At 43.8% G+C, this 21,670-nt stretch overlaps 2 protein-coding genes across 4 annotated transcripts; one reads left to right on the forward strand and one right to left on the reverse strand.

Annotated features, from left to right (window-relative positions):
- Positions 1-2,353: 2,353 nt before the first annotated feature.
- Positions 2,354-19,948, reverse strand: NFS1 (NFS1 cysteine desulfurase). Of its 2 annotated transcripts, XM_019972341.2 has the most exons (13): positions 19,812-19,948; positions 19,090-19,199; positions 18,264-18,380; positions 17,481-17,564; positions 13,553-13,705; positions 10,612-10,705; positions 9,174-9,308; positions 7,443-7,600; positions 6,734-6,839; positions 6,573-6,654; positions 5,853-5,936; positions 5,162-5,251; positions 2,354-3,092 (listed from the first exon to the last, which is right to left on the reverse strand). In XM_019972341.2, the coding sequence occupies exons 1-13, from the start codon at positions 19,906-19,908 to the stop codon at positions 3,029-3,031; spliced, it is 1,374 nt and encodes a 457-aa protein (XP_019827900.2). In that variant the 5' UTR covers positions 19,909-19,948; the 3' UTR covers positions 2,354-3,028. The 2 variants fall into 2 exon arrangements, with proteins under 2 accessions (XP_019827900.2, XP_070657683.1); XM_070801582.1 differs by lacking the exon at positions 5,853-5,936.
- On the forward strand, positions 19,849-21,530 carry ROMO1 (reactive oxygen species modulator 1). Of its 2 annotated transcripts, none has more exons than XM_019972342.2 (3): positions 19,849-20,071; positions 20,261-20,391; positions 21,333-21,530. In XM_019972342.2, the coding sequence occupies exons 2-3, from the start codon at positions 20,261-20,263 to the stop codon at positions 21,439-21,441; spliced, it is 240 nt and encodes a 79-aa protein (XP_019827901.1). In that variant the 5' UTR covers positions 19,849-20,071; the 3' UTR covers positions 21,442-21,530. The 2 variants fall into 2 exon arrangements, with proteins under 2 accessions (XP_019827901.1, XP_019827902.1); XM_019972343.2 differs by having other exon boundaries at positions 19,946-20,071; positions 20,163-20,391.
- Positions 21,531-21,670: the final 140 nt, after the last annotated feature.

A 21,670-nucleotide genomic window follows, 5' to 3' on the forward strand; every position in this document is an offset into this window, starting at 1 on the left:
TTCTTGTGCTACTTAGGTCCTAAGCCTCGCAGACTCCACTCGCTCGTATATATCCTATCTCTTGATTAATGTTACCATAATTGAACTAATCTTCCAAGGCAGAAAAAGAGGCAATTGACTAACAAAATCAGAGACTAAATTCCCCAAAACTCCCAAGTTTGGGGAAGATTTGTGTTGCAGACTAGCCTGGTGCTAGCTGAGTGTGACTTAAAACAGATCACGCTTTTAAACAAATGTATGATGCTGGGAAAGACTGAGGGCAGGAGGGGAAGGGGACGACAGAGGATGAGATGGTTGGATGGCATCGCCGACACAATGGACTTGAGTTTGGGTGGACTCCGGAAGTCGGTGAAGGACGGGGAGGCCTGGCATGCTGGGGTTCATGGGGTCGCAAAGAGTCGGACACGACTGAGCGACTGGTACTTCATTATATATACTTTTTGCAGGTAAAATGCAGTGCGTTAAGAACAAAATCTACTAAGTACAACATGGTACCCAGGATTGAATCCTGGAGTAGAAAAAGGACATTAGTGGGGAAACTGGTGAAATCTGAATGAAATCTGAAGTTTAGTTAATACTGATGTATAGATGTCAGTCTCTTAGTTTTGACATCATAGTTTTAAGTAAGATGTTAAAAATTAGAGGAAATTGGGTGATAGACATGCAACTCTATACTGTCTTTGCAACATTTCTCTAAATCTAAGATTATTCAAAATAAAACAATTTATTCAGAAAACTATTAATTCCATCTCCTCCTCCTCATTTGTCTGCATTTATCATACTTTAGCCTAGTGGCCTTCAAACTTTGAGTATCACTCACATAAGAAATATATTTGCAACCTGTAAACTCATTAAAATCTGTGATAAAAATAAGATACTTAACATATGTGCTATACTGTTGGTGGGAGTGTAAATTGGTGCAGCCATTACGGAAAACAGTATGGAACTTCCTCACAAAACTAAAACTAGAGTTGCCATATGATCCAGTATCCCAGTATTGGGCATGTACCCAATTAAAATTATAATTCAGAAAGATATTTGTACCCATATGTTGATTTTTTTTGGGGGGGCCATGCCTGCAGGGGTTTGATCCCTGGTCAGAAACTAAGATTCGCCTCAGGAACACCCTCAACTCCCTGAAAATCTTTTGCTTCTCCTTGAGATGGCTGATGGAGAAACGGACACTGTTTCAGTTCATTTCTCCTTTCCTATGTCTGATATGTTACAAGTCGAAACTAAATTCAGATCTTTTAGTCAGGAACCCACCAATTTTATTTGAGAATTCAGAGGACTCAGAGTGGCTTTCGGTCTGAACTGGCAGGACATAGATGTCATCTTGACCACCTGTTGTACACTAGAGGAAGATACAGAGAACAGAATTGCAGGTGCCAAGGGGGAGGCAAGCAGGGAAGAAAAAGATCAGGTGTTTGGGATTAGCAGATACAAGCTAGTATATATACAGGATGGATAAACAACAAAGTCCTACTGTATTTCATAGGGAACTCTACTCAATGTCCCGTGATAAACCATAATGGAAAATACGAAGATACATATAACTGAGTAACTTTGCTCTTCAGCAAAAATTAATGTAACATTTTAAATCAACTATACTTCAATAAAATTTTTAAATATTTACATGTGATGTACTCTAATAAAATTTCTTTCTTCCCCCTTTTAATGCTGGTAACCTCCCACTTATGGTTTCAGACCCGCAAATCGCAAAACTCTACTCTGGCTGTTTTGACCTCTGTTTCTCAAACACCATGCTTTTTCATGCCTCAGGCCCTTTGCTGTTACTGTTCCTTCTTATTCCTCACCAATCCCCAGTTCTTTTGATGGCTAGAAATCATGTTTGTGCTTAATTAACACCTCCTCAAAAAAGCTTTCCTAGTATACCCAGCATGGTAGGTTCTTTCCCTGTTACTTTCTCTACCACTCAATTTCTGCCACAGCACTCATCACAGTCTATAATAATAGCCTTATTTAATTATTATTTTCTTTCTGTCTGCTAGAATGAAAGTTCACCGAGAGTACTTTTTGGTATTGTTAACCAGTGTATCCCAAATATCCAGAATAATGTCAGGCACCTGAGAGGCACCCAAATAATTGCTGACTAAAGAAATAAGCAAGCAGACTCATCTGTTGACATCAAGAAGTAGTCTGCCCTACGATTCCCAAGCTTGGAATTCTCCTTGCTGCTGCTGCTCAGTCGCTTCAGTCGTGTTCGACTCTGTGCAACCCGAGACGGCAGCCCACAAGGCTCCCCTGTCCCTGGGATTCTCCAGGCAAGAACACTGGAGTGGATTGCCATTTCCTTCTCCAGGAATTCTCCTTGAGCATCTCATAGAATAAATACAGGAAGATGATTTTATTCCTCTAATCTTCAAATTAACAATTTTTTTTAAAAAGAAACATAAATTACTACAAGACTAGGTAGACTCAGTCATACAGATATTTCTAGCTCCATTAGGTCAAAAGAAAAGAAGGACAAGAACACAGAGGAGACAAGCCTTCTAAGAAACTTGCAGTTCAGTCTATAGACGATATGAAGAGGTAGCCTTTGGAGCCACAAAAAAGATGAAGTCATAGATGATTATGCTTCTATCGGAAGAAGTGAGTCTCTCAGCAGCGGTAAGCAACAACTCAAATGTCCATCCACCCAGGGCATCAGGTCCCTGAACAAAAGCGTTTTTGTAGTTCCTCTGGCTCTCTCCACCAAGGATACAGATGTGTCCAGCAGCAGCTCATAGCAAATGTCCCTCCTGGTTCAGGATAAGAACATCCACTCACTATAAGACCAGAGAAGGATTCCTGGAAAGAAATGGGGAATGTTCCCCACCAAAGGAGCTGAGGCCAGAGAAAGACAGTTTTCTCATGTTTCTGTCTTAGAGGCAGGCCAATGCTGAAGTCAGGTGGGCTACACCAGTTCTGGTTTGAACATGGAGCAGCCACTGGGGTAACGAAATGCCTGGCTGTGCATGAGTTGATGAGGCAGGAGGAGCCAGCACAAACTTAGAGGCCCACTCTTCTAGTGTTGGGTCCACTTGATGCTCTTGAGGTCAATGCCATCCTGCACCATCTCCCAGAGAGGGCTGCCAAAGAGAAGAGGTATTTGGATGAGTGAAGGCTTAGGAAGCAGATAGCACTGAGCCCTAACTTGCCTCCATCTGTTCTTGTCTCTCCTCTACTTCCTACCCTGATAACCCCAAAACAAGAGGTTATCAAGTCTTTCTCAGATGTCTGAGAAAGTCCTTAGCTCTAGCCTCTCCCCAGCTGCCAACATTAATAACTAGGTACCCCAGGCTCAGCTCCAATGAAGCCACTCCAAGAGTGTCAAGTGTGGTTATATTCATGGAGCTCTCAAGCCACTTGTGAGAGGCTATGGACACAGTTTCCCTGGGAGAACCAAGACCCTTAGAGCAAGTATAAGCAGCAAGTTTCAGCCTCTCTACTAACCCCGAACACAAATGGACTTTTCGGCACCTGCTTCTTGGTTTTGCTCTACTTCTCAGAACCTGGCCCTAAATCACCTGGGTATGTATCACCATTATCCAACTCCCACAAGATTCATCTCCCCAGAGGTGACTCTACTTCCAACATCCCCACCTCCAATTCAAAAGGATCTTCTGAGTCTTGGACTTGGGCATCCCATTTCATACAAGAACAGCTGCTGAGAGATCTCTGCTAAACTCTGATCCCCTTCAGCTTGAATGCCTTAGATAATGTTCCCAGACCAGATATTACTTCAATGTGTTACAACCATAGGATTTTGGAGTTCTCCAGTTAACTTGGTTTATCTCTCTCCATTACACTATGCATTCCAAGCACACTTTTTTTTTTTTTTTTTACTTTATTTTTGGCTGTACCACATGGTATGCTGGGATCTTAATTTCCCGACCAGGTACAGATCTGTGTGCCCTGCGGTGGAAGCACAGTCTTAACCACTGGACTGTCAGGGAAGTCCCCCAGCACCTTTCTATTTGACATTTTCCAAGACTCTGAAGTTAGCCTTCTCTTTAGGGAAGGTGACTTAATATCACAGGCTCACAAAATAAAACTCTGGCTGAGGGCTAATGGGACGAGGTTGAAATTGTTTGCAAGGCATCAGAAGGAATAGGGTGAAGATGCTGAAAACACACAGTTATGAGGAATGTCTCACTTGGCAGCATAGTCAGTAGAAATGCCCCCCGAGTGTGCCAAGTGAGAGAGTACGAGAGAGCCAAGCCAAGGAGGAATCCTGAGCCTAACAAAGCTAAGCAAGCTATAGATATTTAAGCAATACAACCAGACTCTGTGAAGGAAAATTCACAGCCTAGAAAGGCTGGGGAGCTCACAAAGGAAAGCAGTATGTACCTGAACTACCTCACTCTTGCCAACTAGACCAAGAAAATCCTGAAAGTCAAACTGAACCAGAACAGAGTTCTGAAGAATTCCAGAGGCCTTTATGTTCCCATGAACATAGAGCCTATGATTATTAGGAGAACCCCTAGTAGCAGCTGGTTGGTAAAGGATCTTGACCTTTGTAAGCATCTTTACAAAGCAAACTGAGTAAAAGTTCTTAACCTTTTGAGTATCTGATGAAAACTATGGACTTTCTTCCATAGAAAATGCACAACTGTAAAACACAGCATACAATTTCAGGGTTATCCTGAAGTTCAGCCACAGAACCCAAATTAAGAATCCCTATCTCATAGAGTTTTCCTAAACTTAGTCTACAAGTCATGAATTCTGCATTGATATGGCTGCAAGACCATGATTAATATTATCAGTAAATGCAAGACCACGATTAATATTATCAATAAAATGACGGGGAATTCCCTGGAGGTCCAGTGGTTAGGACTCGGTGCTTCCACTGCAGGGAGCACAGTTGGATTCTGGTCAGGGGACTAAGATCCTGCAAGCCTCAAGGCCAAATAAATAAATTAATAAAATAATGAAAACAATCTGAATTTATGTGGTTCTTTAGTTTTTAAAGACACCTTTTCATTTTCTTACAAGCAGCCAAGAAAATCCACTTTCCTGCCTTAGGACTTCCTCTAAATCCTGAAAGCCAAGGATTTTCAAACTTTGGTTTCTGGCAGGGTGAATATATAGCTTGAGGACAAGAAAGGAGCTACCACTGCAGTTTCTTCCAAAGAGTCTCTGGAACAAGAGTGCATACCTCATTTCTCGAAGACGCTTCACATGGTGAATGCACTTCTCCACTGTGTAGTCCACTTCCTCCTCTGTAGTGAAACGGCCAATGCCAAACCTGAAAAAGACGCAGAGAGGAACTCTGCATCAGACCTGTGGCACCAGGGTAAGTTCATTCAGCAAGTACCCAATGAGGCTCTACTCCACAAGACGTGGAGAGACACAGTCCTTCCCCTGCAGGACAGTTTCTCCAAACATGGTCTGTGGGTCACCTGAGAATCATCCAAGAAGAAGTTTCCTACTCCAAACCTAGCAAATCAGAATCTCTTGAGTGCAGCACTCAGACCTCTTCATCATTCACAAACTTCCCAGGTGACAGTCAGTGAAGTCTGAGAACCACTGCTTGAGAAACTCGTGAAGAATGAAGGGATAAGAAAAACTAGATTGGGTATTTCCCTAGATTGGTCCAGCAGCTAAGACTTTCCACTCCCAATGCAGGGGGCTTGGGCTCTATCCCTGGTCAGGAAACTAGATCCCACATGCCATAATTAAGATCCTGCATTCCACAACTGAGACCCTGAGCAGCCAAATAAAAAATAGGTACTTTTTTGTTAAAAAAAAAAAAAACAAAAAAACACTAGACTGAGGAAGACTCTAACAGGAAATGAATAATACAAAAGAGCACACCTTTCATAAATGCTGCAGCTCAGTTGACTAACCTGATAGAAGAGTGAGCTAAATCCTCATCAGTGCCAATTGCTCGAAGGACGTAAGAGGGCTCCAGGGATGCAGAGGTGCAGGCACTAAGGAGAAAGACACAAAGCCTCGCTCAGTTCAGCATCCGATCTCCTTCTGGCCACAAACCCCCAGAGCCCTGAAGTCATATCACGACAAAAGAGACACTCTCATCTGACAGAGCTAAAGAGACAGATGCTGCTTGCACCTTCTAGTGTGTGGATCGAGCTCCTCTGGCCCCTGTGGAGGATATCTTCCATGAGCAAGGACACAGCCAAAGCATGACAGAGTGTGATACCACAAGAGCTGAGTGTAACAAGAAGTGGCAGAGAACCATGGGATCACTTCCCTACAACCAAATGCATCATCTGTAGCAGCCTAGACAGCAGCTAAACACTTGGTATCTTCTGGAACATCCTTGAATTCTAGAGGGCTATAACAGAACTACTAGAATAACATTAGAACAGATACAGGCATCTCCTGGGACCACAAAAGGCACAAAGCTCTACCACAGGAAGCCCTCCGAAGGTGGCAAACTTTAGCCTGTGCCCAACTGGCTAAAAATAGGTGCTTACAAAATGACTTTTATTCTCAACCAAAAGCTCCTGTGCGTGTCATCTCCACAATGGGAAGCTTATTAACCCGACACTTAAAGCCAGACTAACTGGTCCTGCCACAGACCCTGCTTATCCAGTCCAACTCACCTCCCTGAGGATAAGGCAACATCCTTAAGTGCCATCAACAGACTCTCCCCTTCCACATACGCAAAGGAGAGGTTGATACAGCCTGAAAGAGAGAACTACTGTGAGAGGAGGCTCAGAGTCTAGGGCTCTTCCAGGCGAGGACAGAATGGGCACAACCATACCTGGGTAATGGTGCTCAGGGTCCCCATTCATCACCACATCTGGAAGGCTCTTCATTATCTTCTGTATCAGTCGCTCAGCTAACTTTGAGATTCGCTTGTGGTCATACTGAGGAGCAGGCAAGGGAGGACTAAGCATAGTGACCATTAACAGCTCAGAGACATAAAGGATGAGGAACCCTACCCTGTGCCCAGAAGTGACTGTGCATTTAACCATCTATGGTCTTGTGTTACTCATGGAGACCACTGTATCCACAGCAGTGAGCACAGAGGTGCTCAAATACTGGACACGTGGTTCCAGTAAAGGACCTGGAATTTGGAGCCCATAAGACCTCCCTCAGGGCTTCCCAGCTGGCCCAGCAGCAAAGAATCCGCCTACAATGCAGGAGATGCAGGTTTGATCCTGGGTCAGGAAGATCCCCTAGAGAAGAAAATGGCAAGCCACTCCAGTATGCCTGCCCGGGAAACCCCATGGACAGAGGAACCTGATGGGCTGCAGTTCAAGGGATCGCAAAGAGTCGGACACGACCGAGTGACTAAACAGCAACGACGACACCTCCCTCAGAACAGGATGCCAGCAGCACTCAGAGAAAGGCGGTTTTCTTAAACCACCTCTTCTGGCAAAGATCTGACCCAGTCATGCCAAGAAGCTGCTAAACAGGAGACCCAGCACAGGGGAAGAATTTGTGGGAGGGAACTGCTTTCCCCATACCTCCATCTCTTGCTGTGCCACCTCACACGCAGCCCCCAGCCCCACCACCAAGGGTGTGGGTACTGTCCCAGACCGCATACCCCGCTCCTGCCCCCCTCCACTCTGCAGGGCCTCCACACGCACACGGGGCCGCCGGCGAATGTAGATGGCACCGACCCCTGGGAAACAAAGTTTGTTACAAAAAAAGAGAAAAAGGAAAAGGCAGATGAAACAAAATATCACTTTCCAAAGGGGTCAAAAAATTCTTTCAACTTTTCTGTTAGCTCCAAAATTTTCAAAATAAAAAATGTTGGGGGTGGGGGACACTAATGCAGGATGTACCAAACTGCATTTATTAAGACATATTCCATTTCCCCATGAAAATAAAATCATATTCAGGTATCTGACACTATCTGAGTCTCTGCAGTTCCCAAGTTCAGAGAGTAAGGGCTCAGACACTACATCTGGAGAGTGAGGGCTACCATGTCGTCTAAATCTATTTAGATTCTGAGTCCAAAAAGCAAGAGTTTGGATAGTGAGGGATACTTGCATACATTTTAGTGCTGAACAGAGCTTCTGCTCAATATGAGTTAATTAGTTTTATTAAAACAAATTTATCTACAATAAAAGCCAGTAAGCCAATTTTAGTTAAAGATAGAATGACTGTTGAGCTTTTAAAAACAATTAACTTAAAAACACACTGTTTACAACCTCTGGAAGCACAACCTCTGGGATCTAATATCTGATGATCTGAGGTGGAACTGATGTACTAATAACAGAAACAAAGTCCACATTAAATGTAATGCACTTGGATCCTGAAACCATCCTGCCCCCATCCCTGGTCCATGGAAAAATTGTCTTCCATGAAACTGGTCCCTGCTGCCAAAAAGGCTGGGGACTACTGCTTTAGAAGAAGCCATCTTATGTACTTTCAGGAATTATCACACCTTTTCCCATAGGGTGTCCATCTGGATGACACACCCTGCAGACACAGAAAGCATACTGGCATAACCAACCACCACAGGCCCTCACCCAGGAAAGAGAGGAAGAGTTGTTCATTTTGGATGGCTACCTCCATAAAACAGAGGACAACAGTCTCTTCCCAAAGGCTGGCATGCAAAGGCAGAATTCCAGCTGGAAAATATTCCTATGCCAATAGGACCATAGGACACAGACAAGTACCTTGAGAGATTAACAGGAGCAAAGACTAATAAAGCTAGGAACAAACACCAAAACACATAAAAGCCCATACAATCTTCCCCTAAGGCTAAAGCAAAACACGAGGGAATAAAGGACTCAAAGAATATTGATCTGAGACTTCCCTGGAGGTCCAGTGGTTAGGACTCCAGGCTTCCACTTCAGGGGCCATGGGTTCAATCCCTGGTCAGGGAACTATAATCCCACATGCCACACAGTCAAAAAAAAAAAAAAGAATATTGATCTGCAAATCACAGTTGATTAGACAAGATAACTGGACTTATCAAGCTAATTTGATATGACAAAACCTTTGTTCCTCAACCGAATTAACATCTACACGAAAGGATTTTCTAAAGAGACCAGTGAAGGATGGACTGCTTATAGTAACTGCTAGAATCTGCAAATAGGCAACTGTTCCTGGCTATTATTAAATGACACCTGCATTCTGCAGAGCACTCTTCCTCTGAGAGCAGTGAGAGTCCCAAATGAATCTCAGGAACACCTGTCAAAGGGTTGGGTGGTGCAGAGAGGAGGAAATCTAGGAGGGGCTAGTACCTTTGGGACCATAGATTTTGTGACCACTGATGCTCATGAGATCAATTTTCATGTCATTGACGTCAAGTGGGATTTTTCCAACAGCCTGGGCTGCATCGGTATGGAAATACACCTTTCTGGAACTGCAAATCTGCCCTGAGAAAACAACAGAGGGGAAGAACCAGAACACAATGTTAGGAAGTAACCTGGCAGTGGTCCTATAATATACTATGAGTTCTGAGGCAAAATTACATCTGGTATTGGCCCTAGCCACGTAGTAAATCACTTCTCTCTTTCTCTCTCTCTCTTTCTCTCTCTCTCTCTCTCATTCTCAGCTCTCGTGTCCTTGACTAGAATAAATAAGGGCAAGTGCACACATCCATTCTCTATGCCTGCATCTCTACTCCTAGCCTGGAAATAGGTTCCTCTGTACCATTTTTCTAGATTCCACATAATGTCCATTAATTGAGAGATTAGGATTGACACATATACACTACCACCTGTAAAATAGATAGCTAGCGGGAACCAATGTAAAGTACAAGAAGCTCAGCTTGGTGCTCTCTGATGACCTAGATGGGTGGGATGGTTGGGGGGAAGGGTGTCAGAGGGAGGTCCAAGAAAGAGGGGATCATATGTAAACATACAACTGATTCACTTCATTGTACAGCAGAAACTAACACAACATTGTAAAGCAATTACAGTCCAACTTACAAAAATAATAAAAGTTATGGTGGTCAAAAAAAAAGCACAAAGCATCAAATCAAAATACATCCAATATTCTGATTCATAAGACTCTTCCTACCTCATTAACACTGGCCTTTCAATATACCAGATTAATTTTTAGATCCTTATTGATTTAAAAGAAGCAAAAATTAATAGATCTATTTGCTAATGTACCTAAGAAGTTACGGGGTACATGTCTCTGGCTCCAAATGAGCACAGTGAACAGATGTTCTAAAACGAAAAAGTTAAAAGAGGAAGAGAAAAAAAGGTGGAGGTTCTTTGTTTTGCTTTCTGCACCAGCTGCGGTAAAATGAAAAGGACAGCAGTGCAGTGCATGTGTGCTCAGTCGTGTCCCACTCTTCTATGACCACGGGGACTGTAGCCCCCCAGGCTTCTCTGTCCATGGGATTTTCCCAGCAAGAATACTGCAATGAGTTGCCATTTCTTCCTCCAGGGGATCTTCTCAACCCAGGGGTCGAACCCAAGGCTCTTGCGTCTCTTGCACTGGCAGGCAGATTCTTTACCACTGCACCATCTGGGAAGCTCAAGTGGTATAAGACCTGGGTTCAAATACTAGCTGTACCATTTACAATATGTCCTTGAACAAGGAACTGAAGCCCTCTTTCCCTAGGTTTCCTTACTGCACTCTATATAGTCTTTCAGCTCCTAGTCCAGTCCTGCTCCTCAGATGGATCCCAGTGGTGGGCAAGCATCAGGGTCCACCCATGATACTTACCTATTTCCTTAATGGGCTGCTTCACTCCAATTTCATTGTTCACAGTCATGACTGAGACCAGGCTAGTATCTGGCTGGATGGCAGCCTCTAGTTCCTAAGAATATCAGGAGTAAAGAGACCATATAGTATGAACAGAGTCGTCTCTAACTCAGAATGTAAGCAAGCTTAGTTGTGAACAGGGGCTTTTCACTACACACCTACAAGAGTGAGTAAAATTAAAATAGCAATGACACAAAATGCTGGCTAGGATGCAAAGAAACCGAATCACTCATACACTACTGACGGGAATATAAAATGGTACAACCACGCTGGAAAACAGTTTGGCAGCTTTGGTTTCTTATAAAACTGAACATGAAATTACCATATGACCCAGTAACTGTACTCTTGGGCATTACCTTGGGGAAATGCAAGCTTAAATTCACATAAGAAACCTATAAATGACCATGATTACTTTACTCTTAATAGCCAAAATCTAAAACAAGCCAGAGGTCCTTCAATAGGGAAATGGCTAAAGAAACTGTGGTACTTCCATTCTGTGGACTACTACTCAGCAACAAAAAGGAACAGACTACAGAGACAGGCGACAACTTAAATGATTCGCCTAAGACTTATGCTAAGTGAAAATAGCCAATCCCAAAAGGTTACACACTATATTACTAACATTTCATTTACATAACATTACTGAAATGACAAAATTAAAGAAATGGTGATCAAATTAGTGGTTTTAAAAGAATTCCATGGGACTTCCCTGGTAGTCCAGTGGTTAAGAATCCACCTGGCAATGCAGGGGACACTGCTTCAATCCCTGGTCCAGGAGGATCACACATGCCATGGAGCAACTAACCCATGCACCACGACTACTGAGTCTGTTCTCTGGAGTCCTCGAGCCACAAATATTGAGCCCACATGTCTCAACTACTGAAGCCCGCACACCACAGAGTCTGTGCTCTGCAGCAGGGAAGCCACTGCAATGAGATGACTATACAACACAACTAGAGTAGCCCCTGCTCACCACTACAGAAAGCCTCCAGGCAGCAATGAAGACCCAGCATAGCCAAAACTAAATACATATTTAGAAAAAAAAAAATAAGGCATCACTGTGGTGATAGTTACATAAACCTACACATGTGATGAAACTAGAATGCATAGAACTAAACACACACACACAAGTGAGTACAAGTAAAACCAGGGAAATCAGAACAAAACCAGGAGATTGTATTAACATCAATATCCTGGTTGTAATATTATACTATACTTTTGCTAGATGTTATCATTAAGGGAAATGAATAAAGGATACATGAGATCTGTCTATATTACTTCTGACAACTACATGAAAATCTATAATTTAAAAATTAAAAACTTCATTAAAAAAAAAGAGGGGGAGCCTTTCCTACATAAGGTTGTCAGAGTAAGTGGCAAAGAACAAAATAAGTAGTAAAAAACAAGGTTACTATTAACATTGACATAGGGACCATATCTGACGGAAACATTTATCCTAAAGAAACTAGTAATGAACCTCCCAGCATCTATGATGCTTTCCCTGACACTGGTCTAATGGAAGTTCTCAATGTTTCATTTCTCTCAGCTTCTTCTTTACTTCCTTTATAGTATATATCCCAATTCATAATTATTTATACATTTGTTTACATGTTACCTGTCCTTTCACTAGAATATAAGCTCCTTGAAAGCACAGACTAGGCTTGTCTTATTCGTCCCTTTATCCCCAGTGCCTGGCACTATGACACAATAAATAGTAGAGAGTGAAAGAAAGACATTATGTTAAGTATTACGAGAAATGAAAATACAGAAAATATGCACTCCCCAAGTTCAGGAAGCTAAGCCTAGTGGAAAAATAGGCACAGGCACACAACAGAGCAAAGAAGTAAAAAGCCATTAAATAAAATAAAGGGAATGGCTCGATCCCTGATCAGGGAACTGAGAACCTACATGCCTCAAGGTGCAGCAAAAAAAAAAAAAAAAAAAAACCTGTTGGAATAAAAATAATAAGGGACTTCCCAGGCAGTCCAGTGGTTAAAGAATTCCAATGCAGGGGGTGTGGGTTTGATCCCTGGTTAAGGAACTAAGATCCTACATGCTACAGGGTGCAGCCCAAAATTTTAAAATAATAAAATAAAAATAGGCAAAAACTGTATAAAATAAGTTATAAGGATATATTGTACAACACAGGGAATATAGCCAATATTTTGTAATAACTATAAATGGAATATACCTTTTGAAAATTGTGAATCAGATTTTCCTGACACAGTGGATATGAATCTGCCCACCAATGCAGGGGATAAGGGTTCGATTCCTGGTCCGGGAAGATCCCACGTGCTGTAGGGCAACTAAGCTGTGCACCACAACTTCTAAGCCCACATTCTAGAGCCTTCGAGCTGCAGCTATTGAGCCCATGTGCTGCAACTACTGAGTCCATGCACCTAGAGCCCATCGTCCACAACAAAAGAAGCCACCACAGTGAGGAGCCTGTGCACCACAACTACAGGGAACCCACACAAGGCAACCAAGACCCAGCGCAGCCAGAAATTAATGAATCAATAAATAAAATTTAAAAACATCTATACGGGTCCCAAAGGGAAATATTCTTCACAAAACTACACCTACCCTTTTGAAGGATGAGAAACATCAGTGAAGGGTGAAGGAGGCCAAAGCTTTCCCATGGTGAGTGTTAGTCTCTGGCATCCTGCATACATGGTCAGTGGCTCTCACACAGACCAGGAAGCACCAACTAAGCTGAGAAACAAATCCTCCAGACAAAAGGAAGATGGTGCCCTCTCAAGGAGAACATACTCTGGGTCCCACTGAGAGACCTATTTCTCTAAAGCCCTCCCTCACCATTAGATCTAGTCTTTCAAGCTCCAGCTGAGGCTAAAGAGACAGTTTTATAGATTGAAGCCAGGCTCCCCCTATCATGCCCTCTTACCTTCAGGTCAATGATTCCACTCTTCTTTACCGGGAGGTAGGTGACTTTAAAGCCCTCAGCTTCCAGTGAACGGCAGGAGTCCAAGACACATTTGTGTTCTGTCTGTGTGGTGATCAAGTGCTTTTTCCGGGACCTGTAGAACCTGGCCACTCCCTAGAAGTTGGTGGTGGTGGAAAAATGAAGAATATACTCAGAGAGACAGCAGTGACTTGAGTAAGTGGATAAGGGCGGTATGGTCCAACATCAATTCTCTGACAACTGTGTGTCTTACAATTCAACTTAATTCTGACACTAACTATCCCACTAGTGAAAATCCCACAGGTTAAGTGCCTCAGTCTCACAGGTCTGCCTCCACTTCAGATGCCAGCTGTGAGGCCTAGATGTCACAAGCTCCCCATCCATATTTCCCCAGATGGCTACAAATAAAAGACTTCCCACAGCCCCCTTGTTGTTGTTGTTTAATCACTAAGTCAGCTCTTTGTGACACAATGGACTGCAAAACTCTAGGCTTTCCTGTCCTTCACTATCTCAGGGAGTTTGTTCAAACTCATGTCCATTGAGCTGGTGATGCATAGCCCCCTAAGATTCAGTAATCCCCTATGATTCACAGAATTCACTGAAAACACTACACTTACTATCATAGCTTTATCACAGAAGATAGAGCCCATGAATGGCCAAACGGAAGAGCTGCACAGGATGAGGTCTGAGGCAGGGAAGGGCTCAGAGCATCAAGCATGCCACCCGCCAGGACATCCTCGTGTTAGCTAACCTGGAAGCTCCTCTGACTCTTGTTTCCCAGTTTTGTTTTGTTTTTTAATATTTATTTTTATTTATTTATTTGGCTGTACTGGGGTCTTAGTTGTGGCATGTGGGACCTAGTTCCCTGACCAGGGATCGAACTTGGGCCCCCTGCATTGGGAGCATGGAGTCCCAGCCACTGGACCACCAGGGAATTCCCCCTCATTTTCCAGTTTTTACAGCGGTTTCATATAACACAGGCGTGACTGATTAAATCACTGGCCATATGACTAGACTCAATCTCCAACCCCCTTTCTTCCCCAGATCAAAGTTACAACCCTCTAATCACATCTTCTTCGTCCTTCTGGAGTGACCAGCCTACATCTTAAAACTATCTAAGGGCCCACCAAGAATCACTTCATCACCAGAAACACATTATGGTCCAAGGGGGCTTATTATGAATAACAAAGACATTCCTAGTATTCAGGAAACTACAAGGGTTTTTGAAGCCCTGTGCTAGGAACAGAGAACAAAGACCAAATACATTTTTTATTATACCATAGATGGAAAATGGAAAACATCCCTATCCTTGTATCCCAGGAAAAGTGTTTCTCATTTATTTCTTTTTTTTTTAATTGGAGGATAACTGTTTTACAATGTTGTATTAGTAACAGTTTCTGCTGTACCACAAATGAATCAGCAGGAATTGGTGGCTCAGTGATAAAGAATCCATCTGCCAATATAAGAGAAGTGGGTTTGATCCATGGATCAAGAAGATCCCCTGTAGAAGGAAATGGCAACCCACTCCAGTATCTTGCCTAAAAAAATCCCATGGACACAGGAATCTGGCAGACTACAGTCCATGGGTTTGCAAAGAGTCAGACCAATTTAGAGACTAAACAACAACATTCATATATTCCCTCTCTCTAGAGCCTCCCTCCCACTCCACCCCCATCCCACCCCTCTAGGTCATCACAGAGCACGGGGCTGAGCTCCTGTGCTATTATAGCAGCTTCCAACTAGCTATCTATTTTACACATGGTAGGGTATATATGTTTTATTTCTGTGTAAACAACAAAACATATAAATATGGTGATACTGATACCTAAAGCTGGCAGTGTAGAAGTAAAACTCATATACTCATTCCTTGCTGATGGCAGTACTTACACTACAAACTCTTCAGAGAATTATTTATAAAGATGTCTTAAAAGCTGTATTAACAAAATTCTGCAAAGCAACTATCCTTCAATTAAAAAATAAATAAATTTTTAAAAAAAGCTGTATTAGCACTCTTTACTGTGACTCCTCTTTTGGGAATTTAGGGAAATATTTCAAAGCATAGATGATACTATAGAGACAAAATATGCTTTCATCGTATTCACAATCCTTAAAAAAAATGGAGAGATTAAACACATCCAACAATAGAGGAATAAAGAGTAAACTGCAATAATACAACTCCATGAAAAATAATGTAGGTATATTAAATATTATGGAGTTTAAAATGGAAAAACATAACATATGTTATTATTGGCTATGGAAAAATAAATGTGGATGCTACAATATGTGAAACTATTAAAAGCAAACGCATATGTGTGTACAATTTGTTTTCTGGAACAATACTAAACAGACTTGAGGTCTCTTTGGTAGGGACGAGGAAATGGAAGATCTACACTCAAGTTTAAACCTTTCCATATAATGAGAACCTACTGTATAGCTCAGGGAACTCTACTCAGTACTCTGTGGTGATCTAAATGGGAAGGAAATCTAAAAAAGAGGGGATATATGTGTATTTATAGCTGATTCACTTCACTGTACAGTATAAACACAACATTGTAAAGCAACTATACTCTGGTAAAAATTAATAAATAAATCTTTCCATAGGGTTAAAAAAATTTCACTGCATATACATGAATTCCTTAAAAAACTTAAATAAAAGGTGCAACCCCACCCCTCCCAGGGTACTATGTTAAAAGCAGAATATGAAACTAATTAGGCCAAAATTATGACTACATAAAAATGTTCTTAGGGACAAGGAACATAAAAATGAAAACATTTAAAAGGTCCCTCCCCCTCCTCCTATCTCAGTTACCCAGAATGTTGAATCCTCTACCAGCAGACAGATATTTACCCATCCAGGAGTCTAAGGGGAAAACGGTCACAACCACTCTTAGCAATCCTTGACCTTGAGGTCTGAGAATCTGTGGAAGCTTTCAAAGCAAATATTTTCAAAGTTTTGAAAATGCTCCCCATTCCAGAAACCATCCTCATCTTTGAAGAGACCACACGCATGGCTCTGAGGTCTCTGCAGTCCCAAGGAAGGACACTCCTGTTAACAGGATCCGGTGAGTGCTGATGACTCTGGAACCTGGCCCAGGCCTAGGCCTCCTACAGAGTCCAAGGTCAGAAAAAACAATACTGGCAACACAGGTGAGAGACCATGATGAGAGGGGATAGAGCCAGCACTGAACCTACAGCAGCCCACAATTTATCAGAGCCTTGGTATTTACACAAGTGACCCTGGTAACCAGGCCCCAGTCAGGCATGACTGTTCTATGAAACACTGACATGATTACTGAGAGTGGAATTTTACTTTCGTTAGCATCAAAGACGTCCCAAGGACAGAGTGACTAATCTCAGAACAGGTGATTAAGTAAATGTCTTCAGACAGCACCTAGGCAACCAGGACTTAAAAACAGGGACATCTAAAGAAACAGGAAGAACTTGCTGCAAACAGATCTCACTGGAGAGAAAAGGAAGGCTGAGAAAAAGGCAGCCCTGAAATCATAGATATAAGGGTAAACTTGGTAATAAGAAGCAGAGAAATCTATTCAATTACGAGTGTATTCTGGACTTCATTGTGAGTAGATCTAAAGGATGGGAAAAAGGATTGAGTCACCATTTATCCTCTGAAGTAGCTGTCATCCAAAACACCACGTGTTTGATGACCCAAGAGCCACCTCCTTTCCTATCCAACTACGGGACTGAATTCAGTTCACCAGGAGCAAACTTTAGATACAGTCAACTACACAGGGCTGAAGGAAGCAACAAATTAGAAAAAGGGTGATGTGTCTGTGTCTTTTTTCATGATATGATGAAGGTGGGTGACTGGGAAAGACACATGAGCCTAACTGATGGCAGGAAACCATCTCCCAGGTCAGGAAAGCCCAGATATGCCTTCTGGTTCTCTTACCTTAATTGCTATGTTGTTGGATTCAGTAGCACCGCTAGTGAAAATGATCTCACGAGGATCAGCCCCAATCAGAGATGCTACTTGCTGCAAGTCAAGACAAGAAGCAGAAATAAGGAGCATTAGTTTCCTCAGCAGGAATGGGGCTGTGGTGACAACTAAGACAGCAGTCTGGAGCATGAAGAGCTCCACCGCAATCTGTCAACTGCTCAAGAAGCAGTTCTGTACCCACTAGGATCAGACAAAGGGATATATTCAACTACATCCCAAATCCAATTAATAACAACTTTGGTGTTTTTGAAAAAGCACTTATGAGTTCTTAGTATGCACAGGCATCATGTCTACAAACATATCACTAGTATTGTCTGATTTAATCCACCCCAAAACCTTAAGGAGTAGGAACTACTACAATCTCCATTTTCTTTTGGACATGCCACACAGTTTGCTGGATCTTAGTTCCCTGAACAGAGATCAAATCGAGACCCCCAGGAGCGAAAGCCCAGAATTCTATCCACTGGACTCCCCTCAACCTCCATTTTCAATGTGAGGAAACTGAAGCTTCGAGAAGTCAGATAACAAAATAACAAAGGTCAGTTAGCCAGGAAATGTGGAAACTAATCGAATGCCTTCAGAGGGACTCCAAAGGCCTGTCCTTTGAATCTCTTGCTGAGAGAGCCCCAAACCATTTCCACCTTCACCCACAGATACTAAAAAAAAAAAAAAAATGCCACCCACAGGTCACTGAAACCTCTGACATCAGAACTTCCTAGAGTCCTCTGTACTAACCTGGCGAGCACATTCCATGGCAGCCTCACTCTCCCAGCCATAAGCATGTGTCCGGGAGTGTGGGTTTCCATAGTAGTTGACTAGGTAAGGGAGCATGGCATCAAGCACCCGAGGGTCCTGGACAAAACAGAACAGACCAGTCTCCTTGAGCCCATAGTTAACTCGGGCCCCACTCCATCCCCTGACCTACCCAACCTGCCTCAACACACCCCCAATCCTTCAGACCCTGCCTAGATTAGGCCTCAAACATTCTCCCATCCCCTCAGGTTCTAACCAAATATTATCTTAATACACTCTCCTCCCAATCTGTCTTTTTTTTCCCAATCTGTCTTAAATCATTTTATTCTACCATCTCCTCAGATAATCTACAAACACTGCTTTTTCCTGACAGTTGTGTCTGTAGGTGTTTTCACTGCCAAGCAATGTCATATCTAGGAGAGGATGTTGATGAAAACGTGCATTAATATTCCAGTGCTCATCATGTGCCAGGCACTATTCTAAGGGCTGCTTTATATCTTTTAACCTATTTAATTCTTGCCCAAATGCGTATAGTAAGCAGTGGTCCAGTAATTCCAGACCCTATGCTTTTAACTACTAGGAGAGTGCCGGCAATGAAGTGACTTGACCAAGATCAATAGCTAGTAAGCAGTAAAGACACTTCTAGTGGACTACAATGTAAGCCTCCAGTCTCCTGGCTCATTGCTTTCCCAGCACACACTTCTCAATGGCTCTCACCTCTACAGGGATTCAGCCATTTCTGTGCACTGCCACTTCTACAGTATAACTCCACTAAACAGCTCAGGGAAAGCTGCCCCTCCATCCTTACCAGAGGAGTTGTAGCTTGCACATCCATGTACAGAGGTCGCAGCACTGACTCCGCCTCCAGAGCAATGGCTGCATCAGAGGCAACAGCAGACTGGGGAGTAAGGTCTATACCTGACAAAAAAATGGAACGGAGGGGCCAGGTGAGAGAGGATCCAACTCTGCACACAGGGCATCCCAAACAACAGAATGGAAAGGCTGGACGGAGGTGACATAAGTTTAAGCGATGCTGAGCGAATCTCAACGCAAAAGGAAACAGAACATCGGAAAAGTTGAGCAAACTGTAAAAAAAGAGGTAAGGGAGAGAGACAGGGTTCTTAGGGTAGGGTGCTGAGACAACATTCAAATTGCGTCGTTGGAGTGAGGAAATCTCCGAAAGGGCAAAGCCCCTGAGAAGGAACGTGGAGACGGTAGGTAAGATCTCCTTCAGAGGTTACTGGCTGGACCACTAGCATCTCTACAATTGGGTCAGGAGAGGTCCGATGGCCGAATTTTAGGGCTTTGAGGGCCTGCGGTGCAGGATGTGAAGTGCGGGTGGGGGGATGCGGCGAAGTCAACGGTTCAGAGAGCCGGTATGAGAAAACCTGAGGGATGCAGTCAAGAGGAAGGGTCAGAGGGTCGGGGTAGCGGAAGAGGAAGACTCCTGAATATGCAGGTAAGTCGCCTAGCCCAGGAGAAAGTTCCGCGCCTCCAGGAAGGTGGCGGCGAGCGGGCCCCCGAGCGTACCGCGCAGGCGCAGCCCCCGAATGGGCGGCTTGGCCCTCGGCCCCGGAGCCGCGGGCGCGGCCGTGGCCACCCGCCTCCAAGCGGTTCGCAGCAGCATGGTCCCGGTGGCAGAGCCCCCCGCCCAAAGCCGCTACAGTCCTCAGCTACAGGATCCCGGAAGTACTACTCCGCGCCCCGGAAGCGCTTCCTCGGATCTCGAGTGCGCACCAGCTCGCGTTCCGTGTAAGACGTAGATCTGAGCGACCGAAGCCACGAACGAGGTGAGGTGGGGGCACCGTGGCGCGGGGACTCGAACGCACAGTGGGTGATGGAGTCGGGCTACACCCTTCTTTTCTTTCTCGGATTTCCCAGAACCCCTGGGCCGGTTCCCTATCGCACCTCCTCTGGCCTCTGCTGGAGTCTCGGGCTGGCGGCTAGGCCCACACTTCCCTAACCTTCGAACCCCGCAGATGCCGGTGGCCGTGGGTCCCTATGGACAGTCCCAGCCAAGCTGTTTCGACCGCGTGAAGATGGGCTTCGTGATGGGTTGCGCCGTGGGCATGGCGGCGGGGGCGCTCTTCGGCACCTTTTCCTGTCTCAGGTGAGGGGCGCGGGCGGTGATCTCTGGGGACTACCTGATTTTCCCAGCCCACAGCTCTCGGCCTACAGCCCGAATAGAGCTTACTACTTTCCAGTTCTGTCTCTGCCCTGTAACGAACGAGACTATTTTCCTAAGCACCTTCAGTCGGGGAGGACAGTTGATAATCTAAATGGTTGAGAATACGAGCTCTGATTCAAACTGCTTTCTGACCCTTATTCTGTAACCTTAGGCAAGTAGGAGCCCGGGTTTCACGTAGAAATGAGGTCAGTAAACCTCTACATCATGTAGAATTCTAAGCTCAAATCAGACCACACTTAACAGAGAACCTGGCACATATTAAGTGCTCAATAAATGGCTGTTCTGTTTTACTCCTGTTAGGCTCATGGCGAAACAAACTTAATTTCACTGCACTGGGAACAGGATGTAGAAATTAAGCAGATAAACTCTACACTCTAGTTTTCACACATAAAAGATGCTATTGTTCCTGGTAAATAAATTATCGTTTACCGAGCGTCTACTGTCAGTGAATGCCCTGTTATCACAACACTGCTGTGAATGTTAAGAGCCTCATTATACACTTGACACAGCCTGTAAATTGCACGTAGTTCTTGACCCCAGGTCTGAGCCCCCAATCATTGTTTTAACACCATCTAAAAAATGTTGTATTGGATCATGTATACCCTGGAGGCAAAACCAGCACCCAAAAATGATTTCCCTGTTTCTGTACTTTATACTGCTTCTGTTGCCTCCCACAAACCCGTCAGTTGCCCGGAGATCCTAATGGATCCTTGTCCTTAGCATTACTCACTCCATGTGTCAAGAGGTAATAATGTCCTGCCAGACTTCAGCAGTGCCTGATTATGAATTGGAAAGGGTTAGTTAATGCTCCTCCCTGTATTGTTGTTCTCAAGTGGCCCCATCTTGGTTTCCTCCTCCCTCAGGATCGGAATGCGGGGTCGGGAGCTGATGGGCGGCATCGGAAAAACCATGATGCAGAGTGGCGGCACCTTTGGCACATTCATGGCCATCGGGATGGGCATCCGATGCTAATCAGGGCAGTGGTTGCCCACAACATCCACCCCATCCCACCAGTTCCATCCCATGTGTACTATAATAAAGCAAGTCTTTGAGTATTCGGAGTTTCTGTTTAGAAGCATTTTTTCCTCTCAAAGCCCGTTACCCAGCTTGCTTAAAGATCTTCGGAGGTGGCCTGAGGTTTGGTTTCTTGTTTCACAAGAGCTTTCTCTGTTAATCCAAACTTGGAATGATTTATCATGCA

The sequence above is a fragment of the Bos indicus genome, chromosome 13 (genome assembly GCF_029378745.1).
Source record: "Bos indicus isolate NIAB-ARS_2022 breed Sahiwal x Tharparkar chromosome 13, NIAB-ARS_B.indTharparkar_mat_pri_1.0, whole genome shotgun sequence".
NCBI lineage: Eukaryota > Metazoa > Chordata > Mammalia > Artiodactyla > Bovidae > Bos > Bos indicus.